Source organism: Myodes glareolus, chromosome 25, assembly GCF_982192425.1.
Source record: "Myodes glareolus chromosome 25, mMyoGla1.1, whole genome shotgun sequence".
NCBI lineage: Eukaryota > Metazoa > Chordata > Mammalia > Rodentia > Cricetidae > Myodes > Myodes glareolus.
The window spans coordinates 29,442,007-29,468,023 of NC_142050.1; the positions used below are offsets into that span (position 1 = coordinate 29,442,007).

The window sequence follows — 26,017 nt, forward strand, 5'->3', positions numbered from 1 at the left end:
GGAGGGAGGCTCGCAGGACACTATGGGAAGGCTCTCATGTCCTCCCTCCACTGTGCTCCAGAAGTTGGTGGCATCCCAGACTATTCTGAGCAGGCCACTGGCCTGCAGACACCTCCCCTGTAGGCATCCACAGGACCTCAGTGCATCAACACAGGATGCTCTTGGTGTGCATCCACAAATATATCCAAATCGTCAGATGAGTCAAAGTGATCTGAAAAGACCTCCTTCCCCCCCCCCCCCCGCTCTGAGCTGCTCAACCCATTCCTTGTTTGCAGATGAGAAAACTGAGGCCAGCAGGAGCCTCCAGGCTGCCCATCCAGGTGGAACAGGCTCTTCCACAACCAGTCTTCTCCTTCTCCCTGCTCTACAGTTCAATCCTGAGCTCGGACGGGATGACCTGCCTACCACGCCAACCCCGTCCCCCTCGCCGCATACAGCCACACAACACACACGAACGGCCATAGCTGGAGCTACACAGGGCCTAGGGAGGGCTGTGGCTGGCACATATCTGCGATTATCCTAACGTGTCCTGGAATCTATTATTGTGAATGCTCTGCAAGTATACAGAGCCGAACTCCCAGGTTCTCCCAGGGCCTGAAGGTAAAGTCAGGGAACGCCCCTGCCTAAGTGCGTACGGCCATCCCAGGAAGGCCAGGGGAAGGGGCCAAAGCACAGGCTCTGCAGGGCCTTAGCCCCCTGAAGCACAAAAAAAGCATTATAAGCCGGGCGGTGGTGGCACACTCCTTTAATCCCAGCACTCGGGAGGACAGAGACAGGTGGATCTCTGTAAGTTCGAGGCCAGCCTGGTCTACCGATGAAGTTTCAGGACAAGCTCCAAAGCTACACAGAAATTGTTTCAAAAAACAAAACGGGGTGGGAGGAAGCATTGTTAAGACCAGAGCCAGGGTGGCCTTATCATGAGAAGTGTGTGGTGCCCCGAGTTGGACCGTGACCCAACAGTGTAGGCAAGGAAGACAGTGGGGGTCACTGCACTTGGGCTGGGGTGCAACCTGCTTGGTGGGCTCAACCTACCTGAGCAAGGGTACCCCTCGCTCATTGTCTCACGTGGGAGAGGGGCGTCAGGACAGCTAGGAGAGCAAATGCCAGTCAGCCATTCCCTGTGGCTGTTTGGTGTAGCCTGAGGCGAGCTTAGCCGGCTGGCTAGAGCTACAACAGGCTGAGAAGCCAACGGCAAGTCCTCGGAATGCCTCTTCCCCTGACACCTGGGACAGGAGGTGGTGCAGGAATTGGGATGGGAGACAGCGGAGGGGAACTGGAGCCAGGAGCAACCAGAAAACTGTTTGCCAGCAATAAAGATCAGACTCGAAAGATCAGACATTAGGAACACACAGTTATGTTTTGTTTGTTTGTTTTAATGACAAGGGCGCATGCAGATTAGGCTACCCTCAAACTTTGTGCAGTCAAAGATGACTTTGAACTTTTTTTTAAAATAATTTATCTTATTTTATGTGCACTGATGTTTTGCCTGTATGTGTCTGTGTGAGGGTGTCAAGTTCCCTGGAGCTGGAGTTACAGACAGTTGTGAGCTACCATGTGGGTGCTGGGACTTGAACCTGGATCCTTTGGAAGAGCAGCCAGTGGTCTTCACTATTGAGCCATCTCTCCAGCCCTTGACTCTGAACTTCTGGTCCTCTTGTCTCCACTCTCCCTGTGCTGGGATTACAGGTTATGCCCCTCACACCCAGGAGGATGTGCTGTTGGGCTTAAATAGTGAAAATTAAGTGTAGGGCTGTGTTCTCTGCCAGCTGCCAGCGGTCCACCAGCTGAGCTGCACGTCCAGTCTCCAACCCCTGCTTCTCTTAATACCACTTCCCACCTCTAGGAAGCAAGCCTGGCTAGCACCCAGGGAACCCTCCCAGCCTTCTTAACTTGTTCCCAGGCACCTGGTTCAAGCACCTTCACAAACCACGACCTCCCACATGATTTCCTAGAAACCCTCTTGAAGAGAAGGTCTCTGGGGTTTCATTTTCATTTTTCCCGAGTCATGCTCAGCCACACACTGCTCAGTACTCAATGTTTCCACTGATGCTTTGCAGTGTGGTCCAGGTCTTTACGGTAAATGTCCCGCATCCCAAGTCAGTCTGTCAGTCTGGGTAAGTGGGGACACTGCCTATCCCGCAATGTCCTGAGGGAGCCTGAGTATGTCACGAAATGTTAGTACATGTTCTCATCCCCCTATTTCACTCCCATGTGTGCACGCATGTGTGTGTGCATGCATGTGTGCGTGCACACGTGTGCACACTTGCGCGTGTACACTGAGACAGGGTTTCACTGTATCCTTGGCCAGCCTGGAACTCATCATGCCAACCAGGCTGCTCTCAAATTCATAGAGATCTGCTTGCCTTTGCCTCCCAAACGTTGAGATTAAAGGTATGCACCACTGTGACCAGCAAGAGACATTTTCTCTTAAAAAGAGGAGAAACAGATTTTCTTTCTGTTCAATGCTACAGTGTAAGAGAATGCTGGGCTACAGTTAGGTCAGTAGGAACAGAAACCCGGGAGACTGTATTTAGAGCCAGTCATGGTGGCGCGCACCTTTAGTCAGAGGCAAAGGCAGGTGGATCTCTGAGTTCGAGGTCAGCCTGGTCTATAGAGCAATTTCCAGAACAATCAGGGCTACAAAGAGAAACCCTGTCTCGAATCCCCTGCACCCATCCAAAAAAGAGGGTTTGTGTTTGGTCCTGCGCCTCAATGAAGGGAAACGGTAAGCGGCAATTCCCCAACATTTGCATCATGGTTTCCCTTTTGTTCGTAGAACATGTATTGAACTCATTGACCAAGCATTTGCTGAGAGCCTATTAAAATCTTGAGGGGCCACTAGCATTCTTTGCAAACAGTGTGGCATGCAGCTTGCTCTATGCCATGTGAAAGTATAAAGACAGTCCCATATAATGCCAGCCCTGGCTTCCCATTTGTGTAAACTGAGGCATAGATCTGTGAGCACTTCACACTGTCTTCATCCCACTTCTCTGCTTTTTAAGGAAATATTCCTCCCTCTGGATCGCAAGAGGAGGCTGCAGCCTCTCCAACCTCTATTCACCCCAGGAGGAAAATATGGAACTGAGGCCAAAAAGCCAACACCACACCATGCGTGGTTGGCAGGTGGCATCACCGGGCAAGGGAGCTGGAGCCTGGGTAGTGGGGGATGATACCAGGAGGGAAGTGCTTAGCAGAAGTGACAGCAGAGCTGACAGGGGTGCAGCAGGGATGGCCTGAGAAACTACCAGCCAATCGTATGAACATTTATCCTGGTAGAAAATGGGCCGTGAGAGTCCAGCCCACATTGAAAAATGTGAAAGGCACAACCTTGCGTGTTCCCAGGATCAGCACACCTATGGCTTCAGAAAAACCTGTATTGACCAAAAAAAAAAAAAAAAAAAGTGAGGAGAGCACCCTCAAAGGCTGGTTTGGAGGGCATATTTTGGGGTGTGAGTGTGTGTGGGTATGTGCATGTGTGAATGTATACTCGTACGCTCATGCACATGCATGCAGAGATACCCCTATCCTATTCCAAGGCCAGTGTGGGAACCAGTTCACCCCGTACTTGCCCTGGCTGCAGTTTATGGGAAGCTTCAGGACAACTGGCTCAGTGGCCTAGCCGAGGGCAGAGGAGCCTGGGTCGGGGAAGCTGACTTCCTTGTTTTAAAATGAACTTCTCCCTCAATACCCAGCACCTAGTCTCCAAACCTCAGCAGACTACGCGGAGCAGGGTTAGGTCAGAGGCATCAAAGTCGAAGGCCATGGAGGAACTAATTCTCTTTCCCTTCTGCACAGTGAGACCTGGTGCAGCTGGAAAAGGATGGTTGACAAAGGCCATTCGTAGCCTGAGGCATCCACAGCCACCGCAGCGGGGGTTTGCCAGGCACCTACCATGGTCTCCATCTCTCGTTCTTTATAAGGTAACTACTTATTTTTGGTCAAATCAAAGTTACTCTTCCCAAAGGAAAGTACTTTTCCCCCGCTTGCCTTGCTGCTAGATACCAGCATGCAAATAAGTTCAGTTCAGCAAAATGTACTAGTAAGAGTCAAAAAAACAAAGGAAAAACAAGAGTCGTGTAGTTCTGGGAGAGATACCCTCAAAGAAGGAACTACAGTGGCTTTCTTATTCCTTCCTTTTTTCCTGATGGGTGGAATCCCTGCAGCTATCACCGACCATGAGGCTACGTGCTAATGAGGACATAAATGCCCTTCATTGCAGTACCCTGAACTTCCTTCCCCGTGTGAGCATTAGAACTTGTCTTGGATGCTGTCTCGTTTAATCTTTTGTTGTTATAGATTCTAACAGCAGCCCTAATGCTCCACTGAAGGGATCTTAGGGTGAGGACCACACAGGAGACCTGAGGCTACTGCATCCCCTGTGGCGTCTTCCTGTCCCTGTTCATGCTCACTTGCCCATTCTCCCAGACCCACGCCAGCTCCTCCCTCCACCCCTCAGGACTCAGGTCAGGAGTGGAGAGTACAGAGCTGTCCATAAGACTTTCGACTCCAAATCCGCTCTGCCCCTCCATCACTCACAAGTATTTACTGAACATCTACTATGGGACAGGGACTTTTCTAGATGCTGGGTCTACAGTACTAACAGAAGTCCCTGCAGAAATACAGTCTAGCAGGAGAGGCAGTGCAACAGGAGAATAAGAAAATGGGGGTGGGGAGGTGAGGGGTATCTGTCCCGGAAAATCCTCCCTCAAAGCAGGTGATACTCAGGCTGGGGCGCAGGTCAGCTGGGAGAGTGCGTGTCTAGCATGCATTGAAGCCTCGCCTTCAATCCCGGGAACTGTCATAAAATGACATATTTTATTCCCTATAAAATGGTCATAGGGAAATGGAAGTGGAGGCAGGAGAATAAGCCAGTCAAGTCATCCTCAGCTTCACGGAAAGTTCTAGGACAGCCAGAGTTCTGTGAAACTGTCTGAAAAATAAAAACATTCATGCAGAAGCTTTGACCTGGCAAGTGGGGAGCCCAGGAATGACGGAGGAAAGACTTGGTCAGGTGATCATCTGGAAGTTCTTGTGCCCGTGCCTCAGTTTCCCTTCTCTGAAATGGACAGAATTCAAGGCTACCCAGTGGCAACCTTGTGCTAGCCCACTCCGTGACACGAGTGGGTATGCTCTCAAAGGGCGGCATGGGAGTCGGATTAGACGGAGTCTGAGCAGCCTTGTAGCTCAGGCTAAACTCTAGGTTTGCGCTCCACGGCAGAGGCCTCAGGCTTGCCTGGGTCCTTAAGACTCACAGAATGCCTGGGCTCTGCCACAGCACCGCACTGTCTATCCTGACCAGGGTCAGTGTTGCAAGGTTCAAACTCAGACCGGCACGGGCCCCTGGTTGGCCCTAATCCTGTGAGGGGACTGTTTTTTGGGGGGGCTCCTGCACCCCAACCTGGGGCTGAATGCAAGCCTCACTCAGCCACTCCTCAGAATTCTCTTCCTTTGGGTTGAGGCACGCAGCTTTCCGGCTATGACAATTGGCGGACGGGGTGCCACCCTGCACCCTGGCCCTAGGGAAGTGCGAGGTGGCTGACCTGAGGGGATAAGGGCACAAAGGAAGAGAAGGCAGTGGTGGTTATGTGCTGAGAGCGTAGGATTGAAGAAGGAAAGGAAAAACTGGTGGTCCAGAGGCTCGCACAGTCGCTGTACTGGTGGTCTCTGTGTCTCAGAGACAAAAATATAACAGCTTGGAATTCAGGTTAGAAAGCTAGAGATGAGCCCGGCGGTGGTGGCACACACCTTTAATCTCAGCACTCGGGAGACAGAGGCAAGAGGATCTCTGTGAGTTCGAGGCCAGCCTGGTCTACAGAGTGAGTCCCAGGACAGTCAGAGCTACACAGAGAAACTCTTGTCTCAAAAAACAAACAAAACAAAAACAACAACAAAGTTAGACGACGCCACTCTTTCCATGAGCGTTTCTTTGACTGGGCGCTGCGGGTGCCCCCCGGAGGTCTCAGGCCAGTTAGAGACACGGACATACAGTCACAACTCGAGTGGTGAGCATTGCAACTAGACTTGAGTTCTTGGAGGGTCTGTCTGGCCTTGATTTGTCAGGCAACATCAAGCTTCAGTTCACCTTAATGGCCATCAGGAAGGGAAAGATCTGGTTAAATAAAGCTGCATTGGTCAACCTTCACCAAACTCCTCCAGTCTCCAGAGAAGTGGCGCCAAAAAGGCCGAGTTCAGGTCCTGGTGATCTACAGCGGCACACACCTGTGTCTTTTCAAGCCCCTGGGAGCACCCAGAAACTGCCACGCCTCCGTGGCCTGTACCTCTCATCTGGAAACTAAATAGGTTACAATAGGCGAGTTCCAGATGGCTCTCGGCTCTTGGATTCTGTCTCAGAATGGTTACATAGGCGCAGTATAGAAATTACCTTTGGGGGTGCTGAAGAGATGGCTCAGAGGTTAAGAGCACTGGCTACACGTCCAAAGGTCCCGAGTTCAATTCCCAGCAACCACATGGTGGCTCACAACCATCTATAATGAAACATGGTGCCCCCTTCTGGCCTACAGGCAGACCACTGAATACTTAATAAATAAATAAATAAATCTAAAGGAAAAAAAAAAAGAAATTACCTTTGGGCAACCACATTCCATTCTTTTTGTTTTTGACTTTGCGACAGGGTCTTCTGCAGCCCAGGCTAACCTAGAACTTATTCGTCTCCTCCTTCCACCTCTCAAGTACTGGGGCTACAGGTGTGTGCACGCAGGCTCACTTTCTCCGGTACTGGGGATCGAACTTGGGGCTCTGTGTATTCTAGGCGAGCACTCTACCATGTGAGCTACATCCTCAGTTTCTCGATTCCACTTTGAACAGCCAGTGGGCTGCTGCTTACAGGAATCTTCCCTTAAGCATTACTGCAAATGAGAAGGCCCTTACAATGTTTTGCTTTTTGAGCTAGGGTCTCACTATCTCAGGCTGACCTGCAATTCCCTATGAAGCCAATGACTTCCAACTTCTGATCCCCCTGTGTCAATCTCCCACGTGCATAAACTTTTGCCACTATGCTGGGTTCACTCAGTGCTAGAAATTGAACTGAGAGCACCACGCATCCTAGGCAGTCTACCAACCATGCTACCATAACATATCTTTTGAGTAGATTTTCCTAAAGTCGTTAAAGCTGTTTTTTTGGTGTTTGTTTTTGCTTGTTTGTTTGTTTTGTTTTGAGACACCATCTCACTACGTATTCCTGCCTGGCGTGGCACTCAGAAAGCCCCTCACTTCTGAATGGTGGGACGGAAGGCCTCCACCACCACACCCAGACTTGAAGGCTTTTCTTAAAGACCTACTTAGGCTTCTGTGGCCCTGTGAGTCATGATCCCAAATCTGACACTTCCCTGGATTCTTCACCGCCTCACAAGTGGATGAGACACACGACAGAAGCATTTGTCCCGCAAGGTTCCTGGGAACAGGCTGTGACAGGAAACCCTACCAACTGAGGTCCTTGCCCTGCCTAGACACTGTGGGCCCAAGGAAGAACAGAATCCAGAGCTGAAAGTGCTCTTGGCCCTGGGTTTGCAGGGTGCCCAGGCCAGCGGTGAGTAGGAGCAACTTCATCCTGTCTCCAGCTGTGCAGAGCAGCTTCCAGGCTGGCTGGAAGAGTTCCCAGCACACACCTGGGAAAGGAGTCCACTGGCCAGACAACCATGCCCAGGACTCAAGTTGGCCAGGATTTCCCCTTCAGGTCAACAGCCTGGGGCACCTGTTCAGGACAAAACACAGGGCTGGCCCAGGATGGAGACAAAAGCTCCAAGCTTCCTGTTCTTCAAGGGCTCTGCGTGTGGAGAGGCACAGCAAGCCGCAGAACTCAGTTGGGCTCCAGGAGCTCAGGAGATAACCTATTCAACGGCCTCCTCCCCAGGGGGAGTCTCACCCACGGCCCCTCCCCCTCAGTTCCAGAGGTTGTCTTTCCGACAGCCCCAGAAGAGAGGCAGACTACCAGGCTCTCTACCTACATTCTATACACCTAGAGTGACCTCCTGAGGTCTCTTAAACTGCTGGTCGATCCCTCCCTGGGTGGCCATGCCCCACCTGAAGCCTTCAGTGATGGACGCTGTCAGCTTCACCTCAGATAAGCGGCTCCTTGGGTCCAGCTAACTCTGCAAACGCTTGCCTCATTGTGAATCCTGCCTGTTAAGTGCCTGCTAGAAAAACCCTGCCCCCACCCTACCTCCAGATCCCTTCCTTTAGCCAGCGGCTGCTTCCCTCCCCTATAGCATTCCTGCTGCTCACAGACCCCCACCTCAAACTCCCTGGAATGGCTCCCATCCCCCCCACAACCTGCATTTCCCCTACACCTTACAATTCACGCCAGCTTAGTGACCCTAGGAGATCTCCCATCCTGGGCAGACCCTTTTTATTTTAGAATCTCCATAAGAAAACACTCCAGGAGCTCACCACCACCACCACCACCACACTGTGCTCCCTAAGCCAACCTCCCCCAGCCTCTAGGAAGCAGCTAAGCATTGAAAGCCACTCACCAACAGCAGCGGACCCCTGCTGTTCAGGTTGTCTCAGGCTCCTAGCGCAATACCAAGATGCAGCTGATATTGGTAAGTCGGGTACAATGCCAGACCTGTGGCCCTTACTGTTCCTCGGATGAGAACAACCCACGAATCAGATTTGTGGTCACTTTCAGTAAGACACTGGGACTTGGGACGTACACCGCCTCGTCCACAGGCACACAAGTGTGGGTCCCAGTCTGTGAGTTCCCACCACGCCACATACACACTGCCTTTCTCCTGCCTGGGATTTATCTGTCCATCAAATGACTGACAGAGAGACAGTACTAAACCAGTCTCTCTTTTCATCAGCCAAGGAACACAGAGGTTCAGGTATCTCACAACAGTGGGGAGAGAGAGAGAGAGAGAGAGAGAGAGAGAGAGAGAGAGAGAAGTCCCTTTTGCTCTCCCTTTCTACTTTATAGAGAGGAGTTTAAAGGTCTGACTCTCCCCTGTGGCCAAGGAAAAGCACGGAAAGGATCCCGGGATAAAGGTTTTTACCTCGGGGTAAAGCCAACAGCTTAGGAGGTAAGCTTGAGACCTGTCAGCACAATGCCTTTGCTACAGAGACCTTTGCACCGCAAGTGTGTTTGCGTCTCATCACAGAATTCCAGCAACTCAGGTGGGATGGGGGTACTGCTGGTGATGGCCGCTAAGGGAACTGGTCTGGAGGAAGGTGCAAAGCCACCACTACCGAATAGCAGCCACTCTGTCATTCCTCCCTGTTACCATACGCTGTAGTACATCTTGTAAAAATGACATTTGGTGGTTTGGGTGCCCGGGGCTCAGTGATGCTGAGAGAATTGCTGCTTGGGATAAGAACTGGTTTCCGGACACTCCTTTTTGCACATAGCGATATCTGACTATGAACCATCCCCGTGTGGAGTCTGGAGAGGGCTTCGCAGCAGACGTGGTTTCTAAGCAGCTCTCAGGTGCCAGACACAAACCCCAGCCTTGATGTCCAGGGCCCGAGTAGTCCACTGATGGTTCCAGAGCCTGTCTCCTTAGAACAGGACAGCAAGGTCTCCCCCACAGCCTGTATTTTCTCGAAGAAAGACCGGCTTGACTTTTGTAAGATAAGGATCACTAGGCAAACTAACCCTGAATGGGGCTGAGGAATTCTTCCTCCAAAAGACTGCATTTGAAGACCCGCCATGAAGTCTGGCTGCCTCAAGAGCCAACACACTCCACAGACTTGTCTTTCCTAAGGAGTCTTTAAACTGCAGACTGTGGCCCTCAAAGCTGTTCCCATCTTCCTCACCCGGCACCCTTCCTTCCTCCAGTGGGAGCGCCCTTCCCTTTGAGGCCAAGCTGCTGGAATCCTGGGCCACCTATAGGAGCAGTAGCCCTCTCCAGCATGGTAAGGACTGCATTGCTATCTCATTGTTCTCCTGGAGAGTCCAGTTCCCCAACAAGAACTCCCGCATCAAGTCCCTTCCTTGTCCCGGCTGTCACCACAGTACTTCTGACCCTGGGGAGCTCACACACACACACACACTTTTTTCCTGCAGCTACCTGCTCAGGAAGGGTAGGCTACACAGTTTAAGAAAGGTGCTTCTCCCCTGGGCTGAGTATCTCAGCTGTTGGCAGGGGCTTTGGGACACCTGCTCTAGTTATGTTTGCAGACACTGCCTGACCTCTCAAACAGAAAGTAACATTCCACCTTCTGAAAGAACGTAGTGGGACTGTCTCCAGGGGTGCGTCTGATGGGAGACGAGTGCCTAAGGTAATATTAAGAAGAAGCTCAAAACCTCTTACGTGAAAGAAGTTTCTGTTAGCACAAAGGGGTGGGAGGGGCTCACCATCCTGGTCATGCTCTGAGAAAGGGATCCGGTCCTTTAGCAACAAGAAGGCACGGTCCCCATCTGGGACCATAGAAGGTGCATTTATTCCACCTGCTCCAACACAGACTTAAAAAGCGCGTGGAACCAGAAGTACACTGCACGCGTGGGTTCGCTTGCGGTCTGCTTCAGGAATTCCTTCATGTACTTTCAGCCTGTCTTTTTGCTTAGTTTCAACGACCTCGCAATACGGTCCCTGGTCACCCCAATCACAAATAAGAGTAATCGCACTCTGGTGGTCCTGAGGAATCTGGAACTTCCCAACGCCCAAAGTTTCCCCCTTCCTCCCGCAAACCCACCAAAAGTGACCCCTTTACAGCCTCATGCACTCCAGTTCACTCCACACGAGTGGAAACCAGAGGTAAATCCACGATCTGGCCCTGCACCTGCGGCATTCTCCAATTTGAGGGGGCGTGGATGATACCAAGGTCAGGACTCCGATTGCGGCCACGCGGGAGATGCTGCCAGAGGTCCGACCACGCGGTGCAACCGCCTTCCCAGTAGCCCCGCCTGACTTGGGGTGGAGGGGAACGACCAAAGGGTGCAGCGGAGCCGCGGCTGTCCACTCACCTTCATCCTGGGAGAGCGACGGCGGCGGCAGCAGCAACAGCAGCACCAGCGCGGGGAGCGCCAGAGTGGGGCCCATGGTTGTCCTCGCCCCGGGACTCGGAGCAGGTGGCTGCGGCGCTGGTTCAGGGTCGCTCGTCTGCGCGGCTGGAGCGTCGGCGCCGCTCGGGGAGGCCTGGCGACAGCCGCGAACTCCGGAGTCGCGTTCCGGCAGTCCCTCCTGCCTGCCGCAGATCTGGGCTGGGGCGCGGAGCCAAGAGCGAGGAGCGAAGGTGGCTGCGGTCCGGGCGGTGTCTGCGCCGCTGCGGCCCAGCGCGCGCGCTGCTGCGACGACTCCCGCCCCGTCCCGTCCGCGCTGGCCTCCGCCCCCTCCCCCAGGAGCTCGCCCACAGCGCCAGCGGGGTCGGGCGGGGCGGCGGCTGGGCGGGCGCTGGGCCGCGAACAATAAGCAGAGGAGGAAACTCCGCCCTGGAGCGCGGCGGGCGGGCGGGGGAGCAGGGGCTGGTGGCCCCAGCCAGTGCGTGTGTGAGTGTGCGTGTGTGCGTGTGTGTACACGCGCGCGCGTCCGTGTGTGTCCCTGTAGATCTGTGCTTGTGATGTGTACGCTTGCCTGTGCGCGCGCCAGGGACCCCGCCAGTTAATCCCGGCCGCTGATGTCCTACGCACAGCTTTTGCAGGGGTTCAGCCGGATCCTCCATAATGCTACGTCTCTTGCATGCAGGCACAGAACCCCAGCCTGGGAGTTCCACTAAGAACCGACCCTTCCGTGCCCGCGGACCTCAGCACCTTCTGCGCCTCAGCCTGAGGAGCAGGCCACCTACTTAGCAGGTGCCTGAATTTCGTGCCATCCCTGAGCCAGTCTATGCTATGGGTTGAGCACCGTGCCATCTGGACCGATTTTTTTTTTTGCTTAACGTCTCCCACCGACGTTTCTCTAAGTACAAATGGATGTGACTCTTTTACAACAAAATTTTCGACGATGAATTTGTGCTGGTCTTTTTAAGTGCTTTGCACGTATTAATTCTCTAGCTCTTCATAGCAGCCACATTTTAAAGTCTCGTTTTGCAGACAGGAAAATAGAGTTTGTTTTTTTTAAAAAAAAAAAAAGGTTAAGAAAGTTGTTTAAGATCCCTTAGGTGGTAAATGGCAGACTTGCCCGTGAGACTAGTCTGGAAAAATACTTTGCACACTGTCTGTAATACCATAATTGCTCCATAAAGAATTAATCTTGCTGAATAAAAAGCAGCAATGGAAATTTAAGGGCCTCAGCGTCAAACCAAACTTGGGCTGAAAAACCTAGTTGTGCTAAATTACTTTGTGTGCCTGGGTTCTTTTCATCCGACAAAAAGGCTAATAACACCTCCAACAGCTACTGAGACCCTTGCTAACGTGGGAAAAGCACTTAGCCTAGGACTGGAACCTTGGACAGTCTCAATGAAAGAAGCAGCCTGCGAGGGTGAGAAAGGCGTAGATTTGGGTTGGGGATTGGGGTTGGAGAATCTCATAAACCCGAATTTACCCCGTGAAAGGACAAAGAAGCTCGCATCCTATTCACCCTACATTAGGGGCCTTTGCGGGTTGCAGACGCTGGAGTCCGCTGCCAAGGAGGCACCTCAGCCGCGCCCGGATACAGAGCTGGAGGGGGAGGGGCGGCTAACACCGAAAGGAGATGGCGAAAATTTGTCACACAGGACTCCTGGGTTTCTAATCCGGAGCGTTTCTGCCAGATGGGCCTAAGTGGAGAGATTGTTCCCGGATTCCAAGGACCGTGGACTCGGTGAACCCCTCAAGTAGTCTGCGCACTGGCTCAGTTTAGGAAGCACCTGAGCTGGGCGCCTCAGGCCGCTCAGCCCGCCTCAGGCCTGGCAAGGGCTGACCCAATGTTTTCACTAGGAGGTTTCTGCATGATCGTTTTGGCGTTTTGGCGCGGTTTTCCACGCCGCGTTTGGGAAAGACAGAGGGTGTTCCCTGAAATATTCTGGGATGTGTGTGTATCTTTGATGTTTTTTTAAGCGCTGTTCTCCTGACATCAGTGCCAAAAAAAAAAAAAAAGAAAAAAGAAAAAGAAAGAAAAAGAAAGCTTGTTCTCAAACCAAGCAATACTTTTTCAAAACTGGGGTTGAAATTTTTATTTTGTATGCAATCTAAGCCATGCTCCTGCATTCAGTGAATCAACTTCTATACAAACTCAAAAATAATCACATTAACTTTGTGGCTAGAGTTTGGGACATTTTAAATAAGCCTGATTTCGAATTGGCCCCGCTCTCAAATCAAACAGGTAAAATTGACAGCAGATACCTGGGCTTAGGAAGTAGAGCACTCTGTACCTGAAAACTACCAAGTCAGAACTGCGGTTTCCAATCCTCAGTGTCTGGCAGGACCCCCCAATATGTGTACCATGGAACTTCCAGAATGAGGCCAACAAAGTGAAGAGATCACAGGGTGAGCAGAGCTGCCCTCAGCTGAAACCCTGGCCCATTCTGCACCGTTGGCTTGCTGGCCTGGAACACAAGTTTGTAGCTGAACCGCAATGCCCTGTGTAGATAGATGTGCTGGTTACCTGTGTTCCTGGAATTCAGTGCACTTTGGCTACTACTGTGTGTGTGTGTGTGTGTGTGTGTGTGTGTGTGTGTGTGTGTCCAAACCCATGGCCTGTGCATGCTAAGCAAGCAGTCTACCATTGAGCTATGCCCCAGCCCATCCTTTAACAGACTTTAAGCCTCTTAACAGGGGTCTTCAATGTTTACTTTTCACTTCCTCGGAGCAGCCAGAACAGCACAGCAGTAGAACAGATGTTATACAGAGATACAGGTGCAAATCTACAGATGCAATCATACATGCCCACTTGGAACCATAACACAGAAACCTAGGCATAAGGTTTAAATTTGTGTTCTTGTTGCCCCTGGCAGCCTGTCAGGGACAATTTAACGACTCAGCTGATCGCATCCCTGAGTGCGGATCTGGTTCATCCTCTTGATCCTCATTCTGACACATCCTGATCTATATTCACAACATCTAAGGAAGTAGGACAGACCCTGTCCCATATCAGCCCCTATAACGATCTAATGCACTCACTTACCACCTCAAGGCTCCTCTCCCTGCATAAGGGATCAGGGATGCTCTTACAATGGACTTTCTAATCCTGGGCCAGAGCGGTGCTCCATCTATCTTAAAATCCGGGACCTGGAAGACAGTGCCGTGCCCAAAGAAAATGCACAAAGGTAAACAGATGACTTTTATTGGAATTTATCAAAAAAAAAAAAAAGCTGCACTTTATTTTTGACTGCCAACTTGTGAAATTCTCTGAATTTCCACTGGGGTTTGAATTAAGTGCCTCCCTCCAAAGTCATGCTCTGTGTGTTATTATCCAACCACATCTACTGTAACGGGCGATGTGCCAGACATTATGCACTGTGCTGAGAATGCAAACACGGGCAGCAGAGCCTCCCCTCTCCTCTGGGAGAAGTAATACATGTACACAAACACGGTCAGCAGGTGGCAGAGACTATGACCAATGCTGGTGCAGCAGAGAGCCAGACACAGCTCAGGGACGTTAGGGACGGGGCCGGGCCAGCGGTGTGGGGTTCCAGGTGTAGGATGATGCCAGGGGAAGAAGGAAAGGTGAAGGAGAGAGGCCAAGGTGAGGTTGGGGCCTGAGATCTGCAGGGATTTTTCCTTTGTTTCCAAAGCAGAGAGCCGTTTTTGTAGAGTGTAGGAGTCTGTGAATAAAGAGGTGGCTATAGCCAACATCTTTAAGACAATGATCAACTTTTCATGGGAAAACAACTGTTCTCCAGGTGGTGGTGGCACACTCCTTTAATCCCAGAGCTTGAGATGTAAAGGCAGGAAGATCTCTGTGAGTTAGAGGCCATCCTGGTCTACAGAGTGAGTTCCAGGACAGCCAGGACTGTTTTACAGAGAAACCCCATCTTAAGAAAACAAATCAAAACAAAGAAACAAAGGGGAAAAAACTGTAGTTCAGTACACTTGAAATGAAGGACATGTGCCTGAGAGGAGACCACAGCACAATGTGAAGCCAGTGCAAGACCATGAATCCAGGAAGACTGTGGATCATACACTGGAGATAGGAATGAAGGGAAGGAGTCATTTACAGGAGGCATTTGTGTACGTATAAGGCTGTGGACATGGTGTAGTGGCTGCGTATGTGGAGTGTCGTGCCATAAGGGCTTTAGACAGACCCTGGTTACTAGTGGATTAACTGAGTGGAAAGGTGTGGGGAGGGGAGAGTGGTGGTGTTCCTGAGATGGAGGAGATAAGGCAAAAGAAGAAAGAAAGAAAGAAAGAAAGAAAGAAAGAAAGAAAGAAAGAAAGAAAGAAAGAAGGGAGGGAGGGAGGAAGGGAAGGAAGGAAGGAGGGAAGAAAGGAAGGAAGGAAGGAGGGAAGAAAGGAAGGAAGGAGGGAGGGAGGGAGGGAAGGAAGGAAGGAAGGGAGGAAGGATAAGAAAGAAAGGAAGGAAGGGAGGAAGGATAAGAAAGAAAAAAGTGGAAGGTTGGGAAAAGAAAAGTCCAGTTTCAGAATATGCTGATGCTAAGGATCTTGTCCGAGGTCCTGTTTGCGACACTGGAGCTCAGACCAGAGGTCAGGACCCAGCAGTAATAGGTGCCATCTAGGTACAGGTGGGGCTGAAGGATTGCTGGGAAGTACTAGGAATGGTCTTCAGTGGAGATAAGAAAAGGCTGAGGCAGAGTCTGTAAAAGCTCCTCTTTCACAGCAGGGCTGGGGGTTGGGGGCAGGGGCCGAGGTAGAGAATACACCTTAGAGAGTGACTCAGCCAAAAGACAGGGAGGGGGAAGGCGGTGATCATCCTAGTCTCCTGCTGTAAGGGCTAAGATTCATCGACATAATCTGGTCATGAAAGGACCGATGTGGTTTCCTTAAGTTGAAGACTTTACAGGGAAGGGCTGAAAGTAGGACGGGAACTAAGGACTATGTAGATAGGAAAGAAAGAGATAGAAGGGCAGAATATGGCGTCAAAGGAAGACTTGTGGGCATGGCTTTATCTTAAGAGAGAAACTTCCACTAGGAGGAAGGAGTTGGCTGAAAGGGAGAAGTCAGGAGAAGCACGGACAGTGAGATTCATCTTAATCCAAAACCTTCATTGCTAAAGGTTTGGAGTTGAGGGCTGGAGAGATGGCTCGGTGGGAAAGGACCTGAGTTCGGATCCCTAGAACCCACGTAACAATGAGTATGGCAGCATGAACCTATCTCAGTGCTTCTAGATCGAGATGAGAGGCCTGGACAGAAGGCCCAGAAATTCATGGGTCAGCAAGCAGAGTCTAGTGCGCTCAACAGTGAACAACAGAGAACCCTGTCTCAAGTTGAAAAGTAAGGTTTGACACCCAAGGTTGTCCTGTAACTCCATGTACACCCTATGATATGCATGCGCTAGTACTTGCGCACGCGCGCGCACACACACGTGCGCACACACACACACAGATTGTCTGTCATGGCAGATGTACACCCTATGATATGCATATGCTAGTACTTGCACACACACGCTAATGCATACGTGTGCACGTGTGCACGCGCGTGTGCACACACACACACACACAGATTATCTGTCATGGCAGTTGGGGAGTGAGCTTGGAATGAGTCAGCCCAGAAGTTAACCCTCCTTTCTGGTTCGGTGGCCACATATCCCGGTATTATCCTTAACCTCTATGACCCACAGTCTCTTCCTCTATAAAATAAACCTCAGCCCACAGAATCCCCATGGGAGCTGGAGGGTGTCTGTAGTACCTGGCTTGTGCTCATTTCATGAGCAGTGATATGTTTGCATCCACAGAAGAGCTGCCTCAGTTTCCACTTTGTTCCTGAAGTGTTTGTTTCCTCTTGCAAGCCTGAGTCTAGGGTTGTAAGACTCTAACATACTGTGTCCCAGAATGACAGGTGAAAGACATTTTCTATAGAAGTGATGCTCATCTCAAGCCTTACAGGTTACTGTTTGGCTGGGGGTCCAAGCCCCCTCCCCTGGGAGTGGCCACAGTCCAGACTCCACCTCCAAGAAGAAAACCCACCAAACGGTGACCCCTCCCCAGGGGTCAAGACCACTTCCAAAGGCTATTTAAACTGCCTCCCAGAGAAGGAACATATGGTCTCCCCTTTTCCCTCTATGTGTTTTCTAGGGGTCGGGGAGAGCACCTGGGAGCGCTGGCATCCATTAAACGTGGGCTTCTTCTAACTTGGTCTGATTTGGATTATTACCTTACGGGGCTGAAGAAAAACCTTAACATTTGGAGGTACCACAGAGATGGGCTGTTTTTCCTACTGGCCCAGGGCTACATGTTGGAAACACCTCACGCATGCTCTCCATCAGGTTAAGATAGGCTTCATCTGGGTGAGTTCCTGTTTTTTCAAACACATGCCCCTAAGGTTATGTTTGTCATTTGTCAGTTGTCTGCTGAAGTCACGGCTGTGCCAGGCACTCGACGCCAAAAGCAGCAGAGGCAGTCCTCGCTGAGGTGGGACTGTGTGGGACAGAGACATCTGCCCACTCATTTCTCACACCCTTCTGATTTTGACTCAAGAGTCTTATCCCAGTGGATGCATTGGGGTAGGCATTGAGTCCCGAGACTTGGCATAGACTTGTAAAAATGGACACTTGCAATTCGAGGCCTGATCTCCAAACGCCCTTGGTCTGCCTTTTACTAAAACCCCTTTTAAATTGTCGCGATCTAACACCCAACGCAGAACAAACAAGGCCCCATATGCCCACAGTTTCTGGATGCTGTGCCCCGCTCCCACTCCCCCCTTTCCCACTCCCCTCCCCACTTCTCTAGCTGTTTGCTGTTTGTCTCATGCTGGGAGGCTCTACAACAGACCAGTGTGTCGTCCCCCACCCCCACCCCGGTCCTTCCACTCTAAAACTGTAAAACTGTTCCACCTTATGTCTCTGTTCCCAGATTGCAGCGTCTGCTAATCTGGTTCTTAATGGGACCTTTGTGCTTCCCTGGCTTCTGCCACCTGCCTATACCAGGATTTTTAAGTTGGTCAGCTGACACAGGTTCCTAAAAAGTGTTATTTGTCTGTTAAAATAATGTGGCCACACTATGCTTTTATGTCTACAGGTGTATGTGTGTTTGTTTTTTATAGTATGTTTGTCTTATTTCTCTGTGTGTGTGTGTTAAGATCTGTAAAACTTGTAACTCCAAATTACAACATCTGTCTGTAAAAAATACAGACAGGTGGGTAACCTCCATTTTGACCTCACTGCCACCTTGGGTAAGAGTACCCACGTGTGTTAGTATTCTCTGACTTATTAAAATATTCCTTTTAATCTTCTTACATTTACTAACATTGGTAAGCTATCACTAATTGGGTAAAATACATGTCTAAATTTAACGTATAAGCCTAATTTAAATATTTACTAACAGGTAATGGTACCCAATTCTCAAGTGCCTTAACAGATTTGAGAGTATGGCATTTAACCAAAGAGCTTCTAACACAGAGACATGCCAGCTTTTGCAGCATCCTATAGCTCCTCCAAGAAGATGGATGGTTACAAAAGACCTTCTACCTGGAGGCTTGCCTTTGGGTATGGCAAAGCCACCCACACAGCAAAAGGCTGCCTTCTACCTCATCAGCTTCCTGGACGCTACACCGGGAGATTGATCATCTCATCCTGCCAAGACAGGTAGACTACATCTTCCTCCCATAGGAAAATCTTTGGGCCTCTTGGACTCAGCAGCTAATGGCAGGTATGCTTGTAAGGCTGGTGTTCTCCAAAGACTATGGAGAGACTTGAAGTTGCCTGTGTAGGAAAAAAAAAAAAAAGAGCTGTCTTATTTCTGCTCATTTATCCCTCCCAGATCTGTCTAATGGTATTTGATGACTTATGGTACTGCTAGCTCATTAGTTCATTTGTTAAGTTTCCTGCTAAAACTTCATCATCCAGGCTTAACAGCTTTTAGGTGTATCTTAAAAGATCCGAAGTTCCCAGTTCCCTTTAATTGTATTTTAAAATGTCCCTGTCCCAGTTGTCTTACAGATACCCATAGGTGTCTGAAAAAAAGTTCTGCTGCTGTATCAAAAATCAGGTCTGGTAAATAATAGCAAGAGGTGTGGTTGAAGAGGTTTACCCTGACATCCTGAAGACCGCAGGCAGCTGTTCCTTGAGGGGGATGAGAAGGCAGGTGGCTAGGAGAAAAAAATAAATTGTTATTATGAATATATTGTTACTATGAATGGGGTTAGCCATCGGAAGGGTCATTAACTGCCAGAAAGAATGGAACAGAGAAGTGCCCTGGTTGTACAGGAGAGGCACGGGTGAATAAGGGAGACACAAGTGCAGACATGCCCTTTTAAAACAAGATTTTAGTTGGTTGGAGTCTTTTTGAGTCAGGAGACCTGGTATCAATGGTGAAGTCCCAGGAGCTGGTACAGGTGTTGGTCTTAACTGGGGGCCCTTTTTGAGCTAGTCTTGGCCCAGACAGCAGGAGTGATCTGTAAAATATGCTTGAGGATGGGTAGGGTTAAAATAGGCTCTGGAGACTGTTGGTTTCCAGACTTCTCGTAGAAAGGGGTGCCAGGGAGCTGAGGTGACGCTTCCAACCAAACATTCACAAAGTCTTCTCGGACCTACTTTCTCCTCAGGTGAAGCAGAGCTATGTGAGAAGTGTACCAGAATTCCCACACAGCTCACGTTCAGACAAAGACTAAAGTTCCGTGGATGTTGGGGGTCACTGGATCTGACGTCTTCACCCACAGGAAGAAAACTGAGGCCCTGAGAGCTCAGTCAACATCCTCACTCATGTAGCCTGCAAACGGAAAATGTCCCAGAAGCAACCTGTCTCTCTTGCTATGGTTCTAACAGGATGCTTCAACCCCCTTGTCAACTTTGTTCTCATTCGTACACCTGTGCCTCATAATTTGGAAGGTTCTCAGGTCCCCTAGCAGGAACAAAAGCGGCATGCATGAAGATAGAAGTAGGGGAGTTGGAACAAAATATGCCCAAAATGCCAGCCTGGGCTCAGTTTCCCTGGTATACCCCAACCAGGCTCACTTAACTAGGCACTAGCCTTCTCATGCAATAAAACCAGCATGCAGTTAGCTTCCTCCACCCTGGTCCAACCAGGGCTGAGCCTGCCGTTGGGCAGTACTGAATGAAGCTTAGTTTGTATCCTGAGAATGGTTGTCAACACATCATTGTCCGAGCATGATTACATCCCTTATAAACCAGAAGGGTAAATGCATTACCATTGTCCCGTTTTCCAGTTGAGGAAATGAAAACTCATTTCCCTGGCATGGACCCGAAGGTAGCTGTGGCTTTGTTCTGTGATCTCCGTCTTGGATGTTGACACACGTGTCTTATTTCTCCAGTGAGTTCTGGGCTCTGTGAGGACAGCTATTATGTCTGGCTCCTTTCCCTACCTTTGGCAGAGCCTGATTTTTGTCCCCTCACCACTCTCTGCTTTCCCTCTACCCGACACCATAGTACCGGGCCTCAGAATTAAAGATGACCCTGTTCCCCACCTGCTCCAAAACTCTGCTTTTTTGTCACCTAAATTCCCTAAGTTGGATTTCAAGGCATTCCAAATTCTAGTCCCTAACTAACTTTTCCTCCTCCTCTCCCATGGTCTGCCTCCCACACCCCCTCTCACTGGCAGCTCTTTGTAGATGATGCTTCTTGTTCCCAAAGCTAACCTGTGCATTTGGAGGCTCGGTCATCATATTTCTGATCTGGCTTCTGTCCATCACATCAGAATTTACTGTTTTCTCCTGTAGGTACTTCTTGTTTACTTCACTGTCTGAATGAATGATTTTGGTGACAGACCTCGGTTCTGTCTGTAAGAGCAAGAGCCTCCCTTTAATTACTTGTTCATCCACTGTGTGTATATTTAGCATAGTATCTGGTACACTGTAAGTACTTAGTAGCTGAATAAGTATGTCTTAATCCAATTTGTGCTGCTGTAATGGAAATCCTGAGACAGAGCAATTTATAAAGAAGACAGGTTTCTTTAGCTCTGGGTTCTGGAGGACAGGAAGTCCAAGAACATGGTGCTGGCTTCCTCTTGGCAACTGGTAAGGGCCTTTTCACTGTATTTTAAGTTAAGGCTATCACGAGGTAAGACATAGCAAGCTAAATAAAGTTGGTTTTTCAGGGTAAAACTACTTTCAAGATAACCCATTACCTAAGAATCTATCATGTTGACAGAGTCCTCATGAGCCAATCATCATCCAAAGGCCCCACCTTTTGATACTGCTATATTGGGGACCAAGTCGCCAGCACATGAAATGTGAGCGTTCTCACAAATGATAGCACTTGACAGTTGGTGATAAGAACAAGGTAACAGCTACAACCAAATAATATCTGATAGAAATGTTCTAGAGGAGCAAAGATTTCCTCGGGCTCACAGGCTCGGAGAGCTCTGTCCGGGGTTGCTTGGGCAGACACCATGGTAGCGTGAGTGTGTTCTTCTCTCACGGTAGATGGCTAACACCAAATAGAGCCAGGACATAGTGACCAGGAGAGCCCTCAAAGATTTTTCTTCAGTGTCCTGATTCAGAGGCATCTTCCTGAAGTTTCCACTACTTCCTCAAATTGCCCCCATCAACTGGAGACCAGTTCAACCACATGTCGTGCGAGATGTTCATATCGTGACAGCTGGAGTTTATCAATCCTTGCTATATGTGTTGGTGCTGAGCCAGGTTAAAACCCAGATGACCGCACTGAGTCTTCAGTACCAATCTGGGAAGCAGGCTCTATGATCAATCCTGACTTCCGGGTAAGGATTCTGAGGCTCTTGGGGGAGTTAAATAGCTCGCCTAGAATCCCATAGCTGTTAAGTAGTGGAGTCAGGGTTAACCCTGCCAGCTTCGCTCCTAAGCCGCTTCACTATTCAGAGAGTGAGATCAAGGCGTGGAGCTACAAAATGATATTTATTGTGCTATCATTTCGCCCGCTGAGTCCCATAAACACAGTTAAAAGATGAAATATCTGCCCTTAGGAGTAATCTGGAATATACGTGCAGACGAAGCCGGCCACGAGGGCTGCTCTCCATTCAAGGAAACAACTGTTTCGCTCACACAACTGCACTGCCTGCTGTCACAGCCACGCGGCCCTATGTCCCCAAACCTACTTGACTTGAATAAAAAGCACGAGGGTCTCTCAATGACTGAGCCATCTTCACTCTGTAACACACAGGAGAAAGACCCCCGGCCATCGAGACGTCTCAGTGAATCAAGGCCCTTGCTGCCGATACCGATGACCTGAGTTCAATCCCGGGACTCCCGTGGGGGAAGTGAACTCACTCCAGCAAATCATTCTCTTACTTCCACATGTGGATGGTGGAGTGTGTGACCCCCCCCCCCCAGAAATAAAGAAGTGCAACAGAAAAGATGGATGTCTTTTACATCTTCCTCTACCTGCAAATGTCAGAAGGACCACAGCAGCCCAGTGGTTTCACCCCACTGCTCTTGTCCCTTCCCGTTCACTACTGCGTAGAACTTCCAAACTGTCCTGCTTGCCTGGGGTTTGTTAAGGATTTTCTTAGGCAGCATCCAGGGTTTTTGAAGCTCCAGTATGACGTGTGTCTCGGGGGACATTGTAAGTCTCTAGCTTATCCCCGGCTATGGGGATGAGAGTGGGGACAGCTGGAACAGCCCTGTCATGCCCGCTGAGGACAGGACTGCAGACCATGGAGGTAAACACACTGGTCAGATATGAACAAACACCAGCAGTGGTGGAGGCTGGGACTGAGCACTGGAGGCTCCCATGACTTCTCTAACCTCTTGGGCCATTGTTCTTCCCCATGACGCCTGGACATTTTGATAACATTTGCAGTCAGGCACACAAGTAGCTGTGGGAGCTGTCGTTGAGCAGGAAGGGTCTGAGCTGTGGCTGGGAGAGTCAAGTTGCAGCCTAAGAGGACAAGGAAATGTCCTTCTCTGTCTCCTCACTACACACACACACACACACACACACACACACACACCACTGTCTTCCCAGAGGCTTTTTGCAGAGGCAAAGTAGGAAATTCCAGAGTTTTCAAGTTGGAAACTATCCTGACAATCAGGCCTTTGAATTTCGTCTTTCTCTGTGTACACTGCTGTTCTCCTCACTGTCCCCAAAGTTCTGTGAGGCCACAGCCCTGTCCCTGGGTTCAGACCTACAATGCGGGGCCTGCTGTGTTGCCTAGCTTTGGGAGGTGCTCAGTTAACAGCAGCTAGGAAAAGGGACAGTTTTCCACTGATGATGTAAAGGGTAAAGAGATCTAGGGTAGCTGTCCTCAATCTGTGGTTGGCAACCTGTTTGGCAAATCTCTATCTCCAAAAATATTGGCATTGCTATTCATTGCAGTAGCAAATTCACAGTTATAAAGCAGCAACAAAAATCATGTTATGGTTGGGGGCCAACACAGCGCGAGGGGCTGTGTGAAAGGGTCTCGGCATTAGGGAGGCTGAGAACCGCTGCTCTAGCTGCTGTCCTTGGCCCTGCTCTTCTCCCTCCCGTGCTATCAGGAAGCTAGCTAGCCCCTCAAGCGTTAACTCTCTATCTGTGAAACAGAGGGAAGGAAGGATCTGCCTTGACTCCGGTGCAGACAGGTCTAGACTCCAAAGCGAGGCCGGTGAAGAAGCTTGAAGACTGGGCTTTCTTTGTCGTGGTCATGTATGTCCAAACCAATATTATATCTAATCACGGTCTCTCATGGGCTCCGCACAAGTGGCTTTTCTACACTGACCAGGGTGATTGTTTCAACTCGAGGCATGGTTGTGCCCTCTGAGCCCCTAGGGCATATCAAGAGTGTTGGCTTAAACTGGGCAGTGTAATTGGTGGCAATTGCCTAGCATGTCTGAGGTCCTGAGCGCCATCCTCTTTTAACCTTCTAACCACTAAGAGAGGAATTTATTTATTTATTTGTGACACTGGGGATTGATGCCAGGTTCTCACACAGGATAGGCAGTCACTCTACCCCTGACTGTATCTCCTTTGTATTTATCTGTTTTTTATTTTTATTTTGAGGCAGGATCTTTTTAAGGTACCCGGACTGCTATCAAATTCACTCTGTAGCTCGGGCAGGCTTTAACATGTGATCCTCCTGCCTCAGTCTCCCAAGTAGCTGGGACTACGTGTTTGTACCACCAGGCCCAGTTTGTGGAAGAATTTATAATCACCTCCTGTACACTATGAAATATGAACTCTGTACTCATATGCTGGATACAGCTACAGTGACCAACAAGGCCCAGGGCATATCAGACAGGATTTTATAGTCCCTTCAGGTCTTCAGAATCATCTTTGTCCCTCCAACCCAGCTAGTCCTTCTGCCAAAAGACCTTAGACCGCTCAGAAGCAAACCTGTAACATGAATTAAGGTGTCACCTTTAGCCAGGCAGTAGTGGCGTACACCTTTAATCCCAGCACTTGGGAGAAAGAGGTAGGTAGATCTCTGTAAGTTCAAGGCCAGTCTGGTCTACAGAGTGAGTTCCAGGACAGGTAGGACTACACAAAGAAACCCTGTCTCCTAAAAAATTTTTTTAAAAGTTACCCTTCACCCTTCATTACTTTTCTAAAGCGACTGCCTCCTGCAGGATAGAGACTGTTCTATCTATTCCACAGTGAATATGCTGCTTCAGCCTTTTGATTTGTGCCCGAGAAGGAGGCCTCTAAGGCCCCTTCTTTCTGCACGATGCCTGCACACTCGCAGACCCAGAGTCTGCCGTTTGACGCCACAAGCTCAGCAGCTTCCCTTTCCTCCTATGACTCCTCAGTGTTTCCCTCTCCAGTTTCTTGGGGGTGGATGCTGGTGGTTTCCAGGTAGAGTCTCCTGCAGCCCAGGTTGGTCTTGAACTCATCACGTAGCTAAGGATGGCCTTAAACGCCTGATCACCTGCTTCTACCTGCCAAGTGCCAAGTGCTGAGAGTACAGGTGTGTGCCATCACACTGGGCCTGTTGATTACAATGACTTTTGGTCGGTTGTTTGAACATATATGTACTTTTGTGTAGTTGCAGGTGTACAGCGTGGCCTAGCCAGAAAATGGGCCAGGGGTCAAAGAGACGGAGTGGGATGCTACGAATTTGTTTTGTTTTTAATAGTCCTCCTTTATTTGTTTTTTAAAAAAAAAGACTTAATTCATTTTTATCTCTATGAGGGTATGTTCACTCGAGTAAGGTGCTCATGGAGGCCAGAGGTGTGGATTCCCTTGGAGCTAGAACGATAGGAGGTTATGGGCCACCCAACATGGGTGCAGTACTTGCACCTAACCACTGAGCCATCTCTTCAGCATCCACGTAACTTTTCAGTTAATTATAACTAAGATTACAACAAAATTACATCGTTTCTCCTTTCCTTTTTCTCCCCACAACCCCTCCCATCTACCATCTTTGTTCTCTTTCAAATTCATAATCTCTTTTTCTTTAATTGTTGCGCTCTCTCTCTCTCTCTCTCTCTCTCTCTCTCTCTCTCTCTCTCTCCACCCTCTCTGTGTGTGCATTTCCCTAAAAATAAAAAATATATACCCTGTTAAGTCTGTATAATGTCACTTCCGTGTTTATGTTTTCAGGGCTGACCGTTTGGTACTGGATAGCCAATCGGAGTGCTCCTCCTTGGGGAGGAGCGCTCCTCTTTGGGGAGGACTATCTCCCTGCTCTCAGCACTCTTTAGCTGCATGTATTGTCCACAGTTGAGGCCGTAGGTGCATCCCACTTCCACGTTATCATGTCCGCTGTTGTCATCCTTGTCCAAGTCACTTTTAGGTAGCCCTGCTGGTGAGATGTCATGGATGTCACTTCTCTGACATTATTCGGAGACACGATCTCACAGCAAACTTCCTTTTCCTCTAGCTCTTAATAATCTGTCTTTTCCAAAATCACCTCTGAGCCTGGGAGGCAGGAGTTGTGTTGTAGCTTTATTCGCTGCAACGGGGCTCCATCTTGATCAGTTGTGGTTTTCTCTATTGGTCTCTGCCTGATGCACAGAGAAGTTTCTTTGATGAGAGGTGAGGACTATACTTATCTATGGGTGTGGGAATAAATATTTAGAATGTAGCTAGGATTATGCTGGTTTCATAAAGTAGCTGTTGTAGGTTCTCCTCCAGGATCCATGACTTCTTTAAAGCTGGGGAGTTGGCTAAGTTTTCAA

The 26,017-nt window shown here is 49.6% G+C and overlaps 1 protein-coding gene across 1 annotated transcript in view; it reads right to left on the bottom strand.

Annotated features, from left to right (window-relative positions):
• The window catches only part of Podxl (podocalyxin like), a 65,057-nt gene that overhangs the window by 31,970 nt on the left and 7,070 nt on the right, over window positions 1-26,017 (bottom strand). Inside the window, exons 3-6 of the mRNA XM_087901742.1 lie at window positions 25,447-25,638; window positions 14,291-14,637; window positions 12,479-12,571; window positions 10,922-11,348 (exon numbers count right to left, since the gene is read on the bottom strand). Coding sequence (XP_087757868.1) covers window positions 10,922-11,348; window positions 12,479-12,571; window positions 14,291-14,637; window positions 25,447-25,638 — 1,059 coding nt within the window. The remainder of the gene's footprint in view (window positions 1-10,921; window positions 11,349-12,478; window positions 12,572-14,290; window positions 14,638-25,446; window positions 25,639-26,017) is intronic.